This window comes from Poromitra crassiceps, assembly GCF_964638095.1.
Source record: "Poromitra crassiceps genome assembly, chromosome: 22".
NCBI classification, from domain to species: domain Eukaryota; kingdom Metazoa; phylum Chordata; class Actinopteri; order Beryciformes; family Melamphaidae; genus Poromitra; species Poromitra crassiceps.
The window spans coordinates 8,931,288-8,946,143 of NC_139647.1; the positions used below are offsets into that span (position 1 = coordinate 8,931,288).

General features: G+C 43.9%; 1 protein-coding gene across 1 annotated transcript in view; it reads right to left on the minus strand.

The window, feature by feature from the left end:
* opn6a (opsin 6, group member a) overlaps positions 1–9,014 on the minus strand; it is a gene marked incomplete at its 5' end in the record, with an annotated part of 9,314 nt that extends 300 nt beyond the window's left edge. Inside the window, 6 exons of the mRNA XM_083658336.1 lie at positions 1–200; positions 1,046–1,269; positions 2,425–2,529; positions 3,588–3,687; positions 7,210–7,415; positions 8,876–9,014. The exon at positions 1–200 is cut by the window's left edge and continues 300 nt beyond it. Coding sequence (XP_083514462.1) covers positions 1–200; positions 1,046–1,269; positions 2,425–2,529; positions 3,588–3,687; positions 7,210–7,415; positions 8,876–9,014 — 974 coding nt within the window. The remainder of the gene's footprint in view (positions 201–1,045; positions 1,270–2,424; positions 2,530–3,587; positions 3,688–7,209; positions 7,416–8,875) is intronic.
* Between the last annotated feature and the right edge of the window lie 5,842 nt (positions 9,015–14,856).

The following is a 14,856-nucleotide window of genomic DNA, read 5'->3' on the forward strand; positions in this document are numbered from 1 at the left end:
AGCAGCACGGACACGTCCTTGCGGAACTTGGAGCTCATGCCGAAGTAGATGAGGGGGTTGTAGAAGCTGGCCGACTTGGCGAAGAGGCGGGTGACGATGCCGGCGGTGTGGGGCACGTGGAAGCCCCAGGCCGACCACATGGACACCACGGCGTAGGGCGACCAGGCCAGGATGAACGCTGTGCAGATTACAATGGAGACCTAGAGAGGAACAACACGAGGAAACAACTGTCAAGAGCACTCCCTCACTGCCAACTCGTTAAGTACTGACGAGTTTGGTCAGGACTCCCCTGGGGTGGAATCGAAACCCGGCCTCCGGCATCAAAGGCAAACGTCTACGCCCCTGTGCCACCCTGACCACAACGCCCTTACTGGCCACCGTTGGATTTCATTGTCACACTCCAGTGGCATCGATTTGTGGGAGTGATGATTTTGTCCTTTAACATGATCATTTTCCAGTATTTCAATACACCCTTAAAACAATATTCTGCTTAGTTTTAACATGATGGTTATTTGGCACTGGACCGCTATGAAAACCAGAATATAAACTAAATACTATAAGATCAGATGCAACTGGGACAAGTTTATAGCATTTGAATGAGGCCCCGAAAATAGAAAGCAGAGACAATAAAGCAGTCCTGGGTCATCATTTTACATTTTCATGGTTTACACTAAAACTAGTATATAAAAATGAAAGTAGATCCAGTCTCTCAAACAGGAAGTGAACTAGCCTAAATGGTATTCTCTTCTATCAATGAAAATGCTATTTGGTGAAGTGTTCTAAAACGTTGGAACCACAGTTGAAAAATCACAGTATCTGTTGTTGATTATGTTCATGTGTTCAGTGTTTTCAGGCTATTTTTGTGGCTTATTCAAATGAATGGGAAGTAAAAATCTGAATGCTACAAACTCGTCCAGCTGCGTCCGATCTTGGTGAGTATTTCTGGTTTTCATGTCGGTCAAGTGGTGAATAACCGCCATGTTAAAACTAAGTGGGAGTATTGGTTTAAGAAATAAACTAGGCCTCATCCTGCATGGTCACCTACCCTGGTGACATCTCTCTCCACCTTCCTCTGCCGAGCGGTGAGGAAACCATCGGCGGACATGGCGTTAGCGTTCTTCACCGTGTTGATGATGGACACGTAGGAGAAGAACATGATCATGACGGGGATGAGGAAGCAGGAGATGAGGATGGAGATGATGTAGGACTTGTAGATGGTGGAGTAATTGGCCTTGGACCAGTCCACCTCACAGGTACCATAACCTCGGTCTGTGGATACATGGGACGCGTAGATCAGGTCATATCTCTTTCTATGCAGCAAGGGAATAGCTCGCACAGCTCCAGGTCTTAAGCAGCTCAATCGGTGCAGGTTGCAGGGAGATCACAGTAACAGAGGTAGGCAACAGCACTCGAATTAGAGTAAATCTTGAGTTTTTTTATTAAGGGCAAAACAGACGCGTTTCAGCCTTAGGCCATCATCAGTGTACATCAGAACAGATGACAATGGGTAGTATATATAGAGGTGTGGTCAAACAAATCACCTTGAAAAAAACATCAGCAGATGGAGTGCATCTGTGGAAGCTGCAATGCAGCCAATCACAGAGAAGAAGGTGAGGCCACAGCTCGAACAGGCAATCAACATCATTTCTAAGGACTATCATAGTAGTGACAGCCCTTGTTAAATACATAACATTACGAATTATATGTTTATAATTCGTAATGTTATGTATTTAACAAGGGCTGTCACTACTATGATAGTCCTTAGAAATGATGTTGATTGCCTGTTCGAGCTGTGGCCTCACCTTCTTCTCTGTGATTGGCTGCATTGCAGCTTCCACAGATGCACTCCATCTGCTGATGTTTTTTTCAAGGTGATTTGTTTGACCACACCTCTATATATACTACCCATTGTCACCATATCTCTTTCTACTCTTAGTTTATCTTGATCAAGATTCTTTTTCTCCCATTTTCTCCCCAATTGTACTTGGCCAATTCCCCCTGCTGTCCCGCCCGGTCGTTGCTCCGCCCCCTCTGCCGATCTGGGGAGAGTTGTAGACTAGCACACGCTTCCTCCGATACATGTGCAGTCACCAGCTGCTTCTTTTCACCCGACAGCGAGGTGGAAGTTTCACGGGCAGGACGTCGTAGCGTGTGTGGAGGATCACGCTATTCCACCCCAGTTCCCCTCCCCCCGAACAGGCGCCCCAAACCGATCAGCGGTGGCGCTAATGCAGCGACCAGGACACATTTCCCCACCGGCTTCCCACCCGCAGACACGGCCAATTGTGTCTGTAGGAACGTCTGACCAAGCCGGAAGTACCGCTGCCGGGAATTGAACCCGGGTCTCCACAGTGGAAGGAGCGTTCTTTTACATCGACACTACCCAGAGATGCTCCCTTTTAGTAGTGGTGTTATATAACTGACCCGTGTAGCTTCCCCAGCCCAGCAGTGGAGCCACAGACCAGAAGAACGCCCCAGTCCAGATGCAAAGTAGGCATACGGAGATGGAGTTCATGCTGATGCAGTGAGCTGTAGACACACACACACACACACACACAACCAGGAAGCGTGGCGTGAATACAACGTGATTTACAAGACCAAATATATGAATCCCAAGTCCTGGAACAGCTGTTTAGAAAGGTCAAATGTTACCAATTTGGAAAAGACGGGTCAGAAAAAGTGAGAGGCACTTAAAGGCGCAGCATTCTTTCCTTGTTATGAATGTCAGATTGTGACATTTATTGAACAATGAGGTTTCTTCTAGTCCCGACAGCAAACAACTTTGTCTGAAAAGAACCTCTGTTGACAAAGTACACATAGCTTTGTATTCAGGAGGAGAAGAAAAAAAATCAGTCGGTCAGTTCTATTTCCAAGGCTATTCATAAAGCCTTATATCTTATGTCAATATATGTGAAGTACATGTTGTGAGAGAAGATAGACAATATACTGTACCTTGCTGTATTGCCTTATTGCTGCTTTGCAACCTGCACGAGTTTACCTGCTTTGCTATAGGCTAAATTCACTTTATTTGTCAAACTAAAGCGTTTTTATAGAGACAAGATTAATATTAGGATTGCATTTTCACAATCGAATAAAGAAAATATTTAGACTGCGCACTGGCACAGAAATGAAAGATGAACTACTTCTTCCATTAATATCCTTAGTTTAGGTAGCTAGGTTAAAAAAACAACAACATACAAAACAAAAACCCAAAGTTTATATCGCTTGTGTTTATGAACAACCACAAAGAGTAACACTCTTATTCCCCGCTGACAGCAGAGGTCGTTGCTCTATCTCATTTCCATATAATTAGGACATTCTTCAACATCAATTACACTCAAAAATAGAAAACGTTACCTCCAATTAACTTAATGACACGTTGTGGCACAATGTAAATGAAATTGCCGGAGTCAAGCGGTAGTTATTCCCGCGGTTAAAGTCGGTAATGAGCTTTCATTAGCACAGAAAAACACACTTCCCGTCAGATAAGAACTAGCGGAATGTGAGGAAGGCAGCGACGCCGGCCTCCAGCATTTTCCTCTTCGCTTACATACAATCTGTGAGGGGACAAGGTTAGATCGTCTCACCTTTGTTTGGGTGGCATCCCCTGATGTACCTGGTGACACTGATAACCGTCAAGGTGTTGATGCTCGCCAGGCCGAACAGCAAGGTGAAGAAGCCATCTACCTGTGAAGGAGACACAAGAGAATGGTGGTCAGAGAATCGTGAGATCTTCAAAAATGTCTGTGTGTCACTTAACGGGTCTGTGGAGAAGCATCTGAGCTCCGAGGGATGAACCCATCGACTGCCTGATGATTGTCCCAGAACTGTGTTTGTACGGTATCAGATGGAGACGCTAAAGATTAGGATCCCTTCCTGACAATTAGCTTAAATGTTCCGGACCCAGAGCGTTTCCGATTTAACCTGGAGGAACGGCACTGGGGAGATTAACATGGGAATCTTCACTATAGCCGTTAGTAGAAGTATATCAGCTCGGATGTGGCACAATAATAACAACGCCAATACATAGCCTATGTCAAATTTTCACCTCAATTTGGATGGCGGTTTTCTGTGGACTTAATTGTAAAATGACCGAACCACTTTATCACCATACATAGGCTGCAGTATTAGTGTTTGGGCAAAGATGTTCATCCTATAATTGCAGCTCCTCTCACAGGAAAGCGTCCCGCTGTGTGGCAGCATGGCCTCCCACTGGGTGACCCTGCTGTGACCTTGCCGGGTGACACGACACCGTCACTGATTACTTCTTGATCTTCCTTTAAGTCCTAATCCTATTATGGTCAATCATCACGTTTTGTAACCATCACCGTCTTGTAGATTGCGGTGTGTCTGCTCTCGACCCAAGAGAAGGTTATTGCACGTTTTGGCCTGAATTGATGTGATTTGACCCTCCCAGCCCAGAACGACACACATCCGGCGATGTTTCGGCCTATGTTTCTGCCTCTGTGCTGACAGAAAAATGGTGCCATTTACGAACTTTGGACAGTGGAACAAACACCCCAAACGTAATGGTGCCAAACCAGGAGGCTAAAATCTTTACACCATAATTACAGTGGTTCCCAACCTTAGGGTCGTGACCCTAAGTGGGGTCGCCTGGAATTCAAATAGGGTCGCCTGAAGTTTCTTTTTCTTTTTCTTTTTTTTTACACCACACACAATTTAATACTAACGAAGATGATCAGGGTCACTTGCGATTTCTTTTTTTGCATTATGTGCCATTACTAATGTCACATAATGTCACTATATACTGCAAAGGCTTCCATCAATGGACCATAGCCTCAATCAACATTGTGAGTCACTCTTAATTAATTTATTTTTTTATTTAGATGAAAATCTTTGAGATTATAACTTTAAATCAGGATTCTGAGAATAAAGTCAGAATTCCGAGTTACCGTCCGAATTTTGAGAAAATGGTTTTGAGATTAAAGTCGGAATCCTCAGATTAAAGTCAGAATTCTGCGGGGGGGAAAAAGAAGCATACTATGTGACATCACTGACGATGTCACTGACGATGTCATCGATGGTGGACCGGAATTTGAATGTCGCCGGTCCCTAGATCTTTGTGACGTCAAAGTAGGGTCACGAGCCAAAAAAGGTGGGGAACCCCTGCTGCGATAATACCTCCCGCTGTATTTCTCCCCTGCAAGGTGAGAGCATCCCATAGGTTCCATCATATTCAATAACCTCCTGTTCCATAAAGTGGAGAACACACAGAGCTCTGGCCCAGCTGGGCTCAGCCCACACTAGTGCAACGTTTTCATGTCCCGTCATGCTGATGCACTAATCTGCCTCTCACATGCGTGTCTCCTTCACTCTCTGCCTCCTTCTCTCTGCTTCTTCTTCTGCCACTTCTCGGCTTCTCCTGCTCCTTCCTCTACCTCTGCCCTCTCTCTCGGGGGAGGGTGAACTGAGAGGGGCGGTGCTGCTATCCCAATATTTCTCCTCCGTCACCTGAAAACCCCTCAGCTTGAATGGCTGAGAGATGAGATCACCTCAGTATAGTTGCTGTTTCTTGAATAGAGCCGTGCTTAGAGCTGTGGCAGCGGTGACCCTCTCTCCATCTATCTCTCCAGCAGCTCAGACGATGAGGGTCTGGTAGCTTCTGAGACTGCAAGTTGTTATGGCTGCGCCCATGTTTTCTCTACCATTCCACAGAGACTCCCCTCACAGGAGCGCGCGGGTATCACGGTTTCCACCACAGGCTAGCCTTGAGCAAGAAAAATAACGGGGAAGAATTCCAAGCGAAAGTATGACAACTATTTCATTGCAGGCGAAGGCATTGGAAAGAGGCAAATATTAAATGAATGATGTGTCCTGCAGATTGCGTGCCAAAAATGTCATCAAAATGACACTTTACAACTTATATTTGGAGGCAGAAATATGTTATGACAGTTATGTCCTCTAAGAGCAGGTCTGTTGTCTGTCTATATAAGATTATTTTTTAATGTTGTATAGATTTGTCAAAATGTTGGCTATAAAAAAACGCAAAATGCCACAGAGTCAGTCTCCAACCCAGCATTGACAGAGCAGTACCAGAAGGTCTCTCTTAATAATCTCACACTATCTGGTTTGGACTTTTGAGAGACGTTTGTTAATGTTCTTAGATAGTATTTTTAGCTGTCCATTAATGATGTCTGCTGATAATGTAGAATGACCTGGTCCTGTAAAGCAGCGTTGTTCACTGGATTACAGCCAGTGTTGGGGGTAACTCATTACAAAAGTAACATATTACATGTAATATATAACTTTTAGCAGTAACTCAGTAATATAACTTATTACTATAGGATTTCCGTAATATTATGCCAGTTACTTTTTCAAGTAACTCAAGTTACAAATTGAGTTCCATTTCTTTTTTAATCAAAGCACATATTTACAGTAAATAAAGATACAATTATTTCCTAATCAAACTGTCTGTTTTTATGCAAATAACCACTACAGATGACAATAACAAAGGAAAAGAATAACATTTAGAATTTTGGATTGTTTACACTGACTTCAAGGCAGTTGACATTATTTTTCGGGATGGTTCCAGGGCAGCGACGTCATTCTGCTGCTGCTGTTGATTTGGTGAAAGTAATGCAAAAGCAGTGTAATGAGTAACGAGTTACTCTACACAGACAGTAATATTGTAAAGTAACTTATTACTTTCAAATGAAAGTAACTAGTAATATGTAGTATATTACATTTTGAAGGTAACTTGCCCAACACTGATTACAGCATAATTCAAAACAAACAACTATTAATATTATGCAACAAATATCCACCCTACAGTTGTTAGTTGTTGCCTATTTGCTTGTTGACATGCTGCTTGAAAAGTTTCCCCATTTAAACAGCCCCACAGTAGTAATCTGATTAGAATTAACCTCCAGCCCACGTGGACACTAGCATAATCCCTTACACACACACACACACACACACACACACACACACACACACACACACACACACACACACACACACACACACACACACACACACACACACACACACACACACACACACACACACACACACACACACACACACACACACACACCAACATTCCTGGGATTTGATCAATTGTTAAAGCCGCCTACAATATGTTGTTGAGTGTATTGTACCACAGATAGAGATCTGTTGGATATCGTTATGGGACTTTGCAACATACACCTTTGTACACAACAAACTCTGTTGAATACTGAAAGTTACCTGGCACGTCCAGATCCAGGTGATCAAATAACCATTGTCCTTGAAGATATTGAATATCTCTAGGATCCCTCTGGAGTAGCCAAATATTGAGATGCTGGCATCAGAGATGGCCAGATTCAAAGTGAGGTAATCTGATGGCTGAAGGGAGGCCCTCTGTCTGTACAGGACGAAGATCACTAAACTGTTCCCAAACCACGAGAGCCAACCTAGGAGAGACAGACAGACAGACAGACAGACAGACAGACAGACAGACAGACAGACAGACAGACACACAGACACACACACACACACACACACACACACACACACACACACACACACACACACACACACACACACACACACACACACACACACACACACACACACAATCAACAGTGGTCCATTATGAATACTGAATGAATAGCATTTATAGCATAATATCATTTATTTATAGACAGTCTTATTGATGTAGGCACATTTAATAATGTAGGCTGCTACAGTATGGTATAGTATATGAGGGATCAGCCGAGCAGCATTTTGGTAAACAAACCGCGTCACTGGGTGGAAGCGGCAATGAGATCCTATGGAGCGCGAGCTTGAGTGTCTGACTCTAGCCGGCTGACCCTGTTTACATTTTAAAAACTACGACAGTTCACACAACTTTAAGACGACATGCATATATTATACATCAAACTCTTGAGCTAATTCTGCTCTCACTCAGAATGTCAAAATATAAGCGATGTGACGTATAGTTTTTGAGATATTAACGTTTTTTTGGCACAACTCGTACTAGTTAACTGCCGCGGGGTTCCGCATTTCTGGGTGGCTGTGATGTCACGCTGATTCGTCCTGTAGTAGAGTAGTATGCTATGTCATATTTATGTATTATTACATGGTATTGTATTGAACCATTCCTGATTCCTGATAACAGTATCGCAGTACTGAAATGCTAGAATAAACTAAACTTCTAAACAATAGAAGTATACTAGAAGTTAGTAGATATAAGGTCAATTTCAACCACGTCAGAACTGTGGTCAGGAGCCCAACAGTAGCCCACCTCTCTTTGTCCCTGTCTGTGGAAAGTATTTCTAAACGCGGACATGGGGACATGGACAACGGTGCCACTGTGTGTCAGCTTGGGGACTGGCCTTTGGAAACAAACATTAGGGACAACAGCTGTTTTTGTTTCGTTGCTCTTCAGCAATGTGTGACTCTTTCTTGTTACAGTAACATTCCGGCAAAAAAAACTAAAAGGGCAAAACTACGGTGGCTGTGAGGGAAATCTCGTCAAAAGGGCCTTTCTGTGTGGAGTTTGCATGTTCTCCCCGTGCTGCTCCCCTGGGGTTTCCTCCAGAGCCCCCCCCCCCCCCCCACACACACACACTAAAAAACATAAAAAATAAATATGGTGGTTATGAGGGAATTCCAGTAAGAAAATATTTATCACCAACGCATAATATGTACCATTGGGTGGACCTGTGTGCCTCTCAGTGGCACGACTGCATATATTTCTGGTATATGGGCAGTCCCAGTGATAATCCAACCCATATACTGTGCAAGTAGTGGTAGTGTCATGTTCTACACATTGAGCTACACCGTGTACACAATGTATGCAGATTAAACAGCAGAGGAAAACAATCAAAAATGAGTACAATACAATACAATTTCCAAATATACGACTTACCGAGCACTAACAGATAAAATCCAATGATGGTCTCTCCTTGCTCTGACAGAGGAGGTTCAGAGTGCAGAGTGCTAAGGTTATTGTTCCTCCAGGTGACATTGACGGCCCTGACAGGCAAACCCTTCAGCGCTAGCTCCATGGCCCGGAATTTCAATATTTCAATATTAAGGCATGAATCGTTGCTGGCTTTCTGCTCGCTACTCTGCTTTGAGTGGACACTACTGCGCTATGCCACTGGGGACTGCCGGTCAACTCTTCCTAAATCCAGCTTAGACACTCACTAATACCCCACAACTCACTGTCCAAATGATACTGCCTGTAATCCCATTTGTTTCTTATCGACTAAAGCACAGCTTTCGGGGGGAGATCCTAACCAATAGAGGAACAATTCCAGTCAGCTATTATTCTACTAAAGCAAATGTAACGTATTTGTGTTGTCTTTTACTTATGGTGGTCTCGACCTAGTTTCAAGATGGAGACCAGTCTTGTTAGCCTCATATCACAATAGCCATCAGCTCTCAGCATAAGTCTAGTGTAAGTCAAGTGTGACGTCTGTTATGACGTGTGTCTCCACAGTGTGACGTCGGTTATGACGTGTGTCTCCTGACTCATCACCCCGTCCTCAATAGGCAATCAGCCGCTGTCAATAGGACGTCTGTTATGACGTCGCAGCCGAGCCTATGACGTGGCAGTACATATAGCCATGGTCATGGTCATCCTCTGCCTCCCTGATCGTTCACCTCAGTGGTTGCTGTACCTGGGCTGATCGTAGCCTCTGAAGCTGTGTTTCGCCCCACCCACCTGCCCTGTCCACCACCAACGTCTTGACTCCTGAAGAATTCCCTACGGGGGGGGGGGGGGGGGGGGGGGGGGGGGGGATTCTCTATTCTAGTCTGAGCATTTGCCCTCCTCTCTCACCACAAGAAGAGGGGCATCTTACCATGGAGTCATTATGCCAAAACTAGTTGCCATGCTATTTGTGAATAAAGCTTGCTTGTCAAATCTTACCTACTGGTCGCTCATGATTGAAATATTTTATATTTATTATTATTATTATTTATTTATTTTATTTTATATTTTAATATATATTTTAATCATAAAACCCACTTCATCACAGAGACAACTAGATGACACTTAATCAGTTCTTCCTTGCCCCATGACCAACCTTTGACCAAAGTTGTCTGTAAGTTATTCATAACTTTTTGAGGAGTCTCACAAAAAGGCATATGACGTACAGAGTCACAAAACATGATCAAACTTTGTGAACAACAAAGAATGTTTTTGATATACAGCATGCTGTCCAAGGTACTGAAACACAGAATTTCACAAAATATATAAAACTGTATAATAATAATAATATATGATACTGTACTGGACTTAATAGACCTGTACTGGGAAACCTCTTGTCACCTTATATTTCCTCTGGCCACAGAAACTGTATTTCAACGTTTTGGTGGCTAAGCTTTGACTGAACTTTATATGGCCTGGCAACAATTTGCATCACCCTAACCATTAAAAAACGATCCTTTGCACTTTGCACTTCACTGACTTATGGGGTAATGGTTCTTAACTGACTATGAGGTTCTGAGGTTCTGAGGTTCTGAGGTTGCCTTCCCCCCAGAGAGGTGCTCTACTTTCCTCTAATCACTTCCATTTAGCCCGTGTCATGCAGGTGATGGAACACAGCCATCCCCATGTACATACATGGCACTGCAGGCAGCTAACTGGGGTCGGTCAGGAGAATAATGAAGTATGATTATACGTTTGTGTGAGCTAACATGTGCGCTGACAAATTGACTCAGAGCATCTGGAAACAAGAGGAAACAAGCACATGAAAGTGTCTCGTTGAACCGAATATATTGCAAAAACAAATTGGGTCACTTATCGTAATGACAGTTTGGGGGGGGAGAACGTGTTTGGAACCCCTGCGAGATGTGGCAGTACAATTGATTGAATCTTTTGTTCTATATGAACTTACAATCGCACCACGAGACCCCATCTCCCCCCCCCCCCCTCTCTCCCTCTCTCCACAGTGAGCTTCTCTGTGGTAAAACACCTAGCGATGGGGGTAACCTGAACTCCCCCGCCTCCTCCCCCCACGCCCCCACCCCCCCGCTCTGTGTTTAGATCACAGTGTACACCTTGTTTCCCTCCTCTAGCCGCCACAGAGCCGCTCTGCTGGCCCTCAGGATGTGGAGGGAAGGGCCACTGCTGCCAGATGCCTTGGCGCTTCCGAGTCCTCGTCAAACCCTTCCTTTGAGCCGCAGAGAGAGAGAGAGAGAGAGAGAGAGAGAGAGAGAGAGAGAGAGAGAGAGAGAGAGAGAGAGAGAGAGCGAGAGAGAGAGAGAGAGAGAGAGAGAGAGAGAGTCCGGGCCGGGCGGCCGGGGAGAGAGAGTGAACCTCTGACCCAGACTGTCACCCATCCAGCAGGGAACACTGCTCCCAGTCATCTGTCACCCCCCCCACCACCTCCACCCACACACCCCCCCACGCGCCACACGACAAGGCCTGGGCTCGCCAGCGCGGGCCCTGTGTGTGCGGCCCGTATAGAGAGAGAGGGAGGTTCTCTGATGCAGCTGTGGTGCGCGAGTCTTCTGGTCAGACAGGATAATGCGATAATAGTTGTGGGAGGTGGTATCGCACAGAAGCCTGCGAGTAGCAGCTATGGCAGCTGTGCCAGGTGCTATATGTAATACAGATACAGTATACGGCACACTAGGGGCACTGTGCGGCCCGCGGGCCTCCAGTTGCCCACCCCGTGTGGCCCGCGCTGGAATTGCAAAAAAACACACACAATAAAACAGTGCACCTGAACGCAACATGTAAGATACCCGCTGAATAAGTGTCCAAATGTTCATGTCATTCTGGCCAATACTCTACTTCTGTTATAACATTTCAGTCTGGAATATGGAATATCTTTCAATAATCTGTATGACTAAAAGGCTAAAAGTAATCTCATCTGTAAGAAATGACTGTTCTACATTGAAGTAAAAAGTTAAATAATTAACTCGTTGGTTTTGGATTTATTGAGCTTCAAGAGTGCATTTTTGTTCTTGTGTGACCCTCAACACAGGCTTTGAGAATCCCGGGCCACTTACTGATACTTATGCTTAAATTCACCCACTCATATTCTGGTTTATTTCAAGAAAAACATTTTGGCTAGTGGAAATTCTAATTGGCTGGTAACTTTAGAATCTAGCAGCCATATTGGTCAAACAAGTTAATTTCAAGCCCTGCAGGGAGAGCAGGTGGTGACATACAGTAGGAGTGAGTGAGAAAAGGATCAAATATTGGTGGTTAAGTCTGAATAATGACATCACAACTGTTAATTTAAAATTAGTTATTCCTCTAAAACTGGCTTCAAATGCTAGCCGGCGCCGTTCGGCCCCCAGCCCTTAGCAAAATCTGGCAGTCTGGTAGCGACTCGCAAGGACACTTTTTTGTGGCCCTCTCTATCATCAAAGTTGCCCACACCTGCTGTATACGGAATCTCCAATGTAGTATTTACTGGGTGACAGGGTTGTTGTTTATGATTGGAAATGATAACAGATTTACAGTAGTCCTCTTTTGTTTGTGTGCCTAACAACCAGGTGTTGCGTTATATAAGCACATTCACTCTAATTATCCTCGCTTTACAAAGCCTTGAAAGGCTGGAACGCTATTGGACAGTGGACATAGTTAAATGCTACCATTACACCTGTATACATTTTCACATTGGACTGAAAGGGGGCGGGATCTCAAATTCAGGTTGAAAAATGCCTCACTCGAGAGGACAATGTGAATGTGGTGTAAACTCTGGTGAATGATGGTCGTACCTCGTTAGAGGGGTCATCGTCCTACAGTGAAAGTGAGATCAGCCTGTCTGGCTAGCAGCCAGCCAGGCCAGCAGGACTTGTTGTCGTGCCGTCAGTTGAGGACAGCTGCTAGTGAGATTACACTGTTGCTAAGCTAAAGAGGCCAAAGGTCAAGGAAGAACCTGCGTTCAACAGGTGCTTAAGGACCAGTGTGTGGCAGCTAGGCATGAAACAAGTGCCACCCAGCGAAAATATCACTGTTGTCAAAGTGAGAGTGAGATGCCATTGTCTGCAGTGATTTTCTAATCCTGAATAACCCAGGTTATTTCATGTTCTGTTGTGGTAGAACGTTAGCCTACAGTAGTAGCATTAAGTTGACCACAAAGAGGCTATACGCTAAGCAGCACAGTGCACTGACACACGTACTGTACAGTGTACAATGCTCAGGTGTGAGCACGCTACAGGAAGTGGTTGTCATGATTAGCTTAACTCGTGTCTGTGTGTGCTTTGGCACGTGTGTGCGAAGCGTGGTGGCGATCACAGTGGAGCCACAGTCAGCCCCTGTATGATTAGGCTTATGATGATTGCCTCTCGCTCCTTCTCGCTCTCTCCCTCTCTCTCTCTCTCTCTCTCGCCATAGCAGTGCTGGGATGCCTGGGAATGTCAGGTTAAAAGCTCACAATTTTCCAAATGGAAATCCACAGAGACACAGATACTATTATGGAGGTGTGCGTTAAAAGCTACGAGCTGTCTGATCTGAGTGCAACAAAGCCTCTCTTCACAGAGGACATACACCAGGGTCAAGAGACCAATATAGGTTCTCCTTAAAAAGTTCACTTTCAAGACTGAGAAATGGGAGAAATGGTCCCCTCTCTCTCTCTCTCTTCTCTCTCTCTCTCTCTCTCTCTCTCTCTCTCTCTCTCTCTCTCTCCCTGTCACTGAGCGAGGGCACACAGAAGGTCTGCTTGTATGAATTTGCTCCACACAGTATTGAGGTACATGCCTCCATGCCTGTAGTTCTTTTGGGTCAAACTGTGCAGGATATTGATCATCTCAGTGGATGACCTTCACGTCAACACATGATTCTATCGTTTCTTTTTCGTTCGCAGCTATCTTCGGTTTACGAGATATTTTAGTTGGTATGATCTACACACGTTTCTTGTGGAAATCTGTGCTGAATCTCTGTTGTGGAAGCTTGATCAAAGTCGGGACCTTTTATGAGTTGTGTCGGGGGTGTCGGACTCCAACAGCAGGCCTATCAGCGAGTCCAGCTTGTTCTGGGGAACATCAAGATGAAAACGAGAGGAGAGGGGTTTTCATCTCCACTGGATATTCTCAGAAACAGGAAGACTCGCTGACAGGAACATCCAGCTGGCGTACAGCTGAAGGTGGCACGGCTCCAGTAACAGAAACCTATAAATCACAGCTGCCTGCCCACTGCATGTTCACACCCTCCTTCTCAAGGGCTCCGAGTCTCCTAGGAAGTCATATTGGTTCAGATAAATTGGGTATTCAGTCATTTCACTATAGAGGAATGTTAAAAAAAAAAAAAAACAGTGTAATATTGAAGATATACTAACACTTATTATTATATTATGATTATTTTTATATGGATGATTATGAAAAACTTGAGTTGTGTTTCAAGAAAGGGACCTTCTTTGTAGGAATTTTATTTCCCAGGCCTGGGAGCAAAGGCAGAATGTTCTGTTCAGAAAGTATTAATGATCTGTTTTGTTGTTTAATGAGTATATTGTGTGATTTAGTATATTGTGTGATTGAGTTGTATTTCTAATTTCTATAGCTAGCTATGTTCTACTGTATATCTTATGTGTCTTGTAAGCCCATGTGGGCTGGGCACTGTTAAGTGCATGACACAATGAATAAAAACAAATCAAATCAAAATAAATAAATAAATAAATAAATAAATAAATAAATAAATAAATAAATAAATAAATAAATAAATAAATAAATAAAATACATTACATAAACACAATACATAAATACATTAATTACAATATAAATACATCAATATCTAATTTGAAACCATCAAAAATACAGACGGAGATACCTGTTTTTGCAAATGAACTCTTCATATATATATATATATATAATGCAAAATAACGTTATGGCAGTTTTTTGCAACATCTCCAGCCCTGTGAAAAATCCATGCTTCCATTAATAGATCCC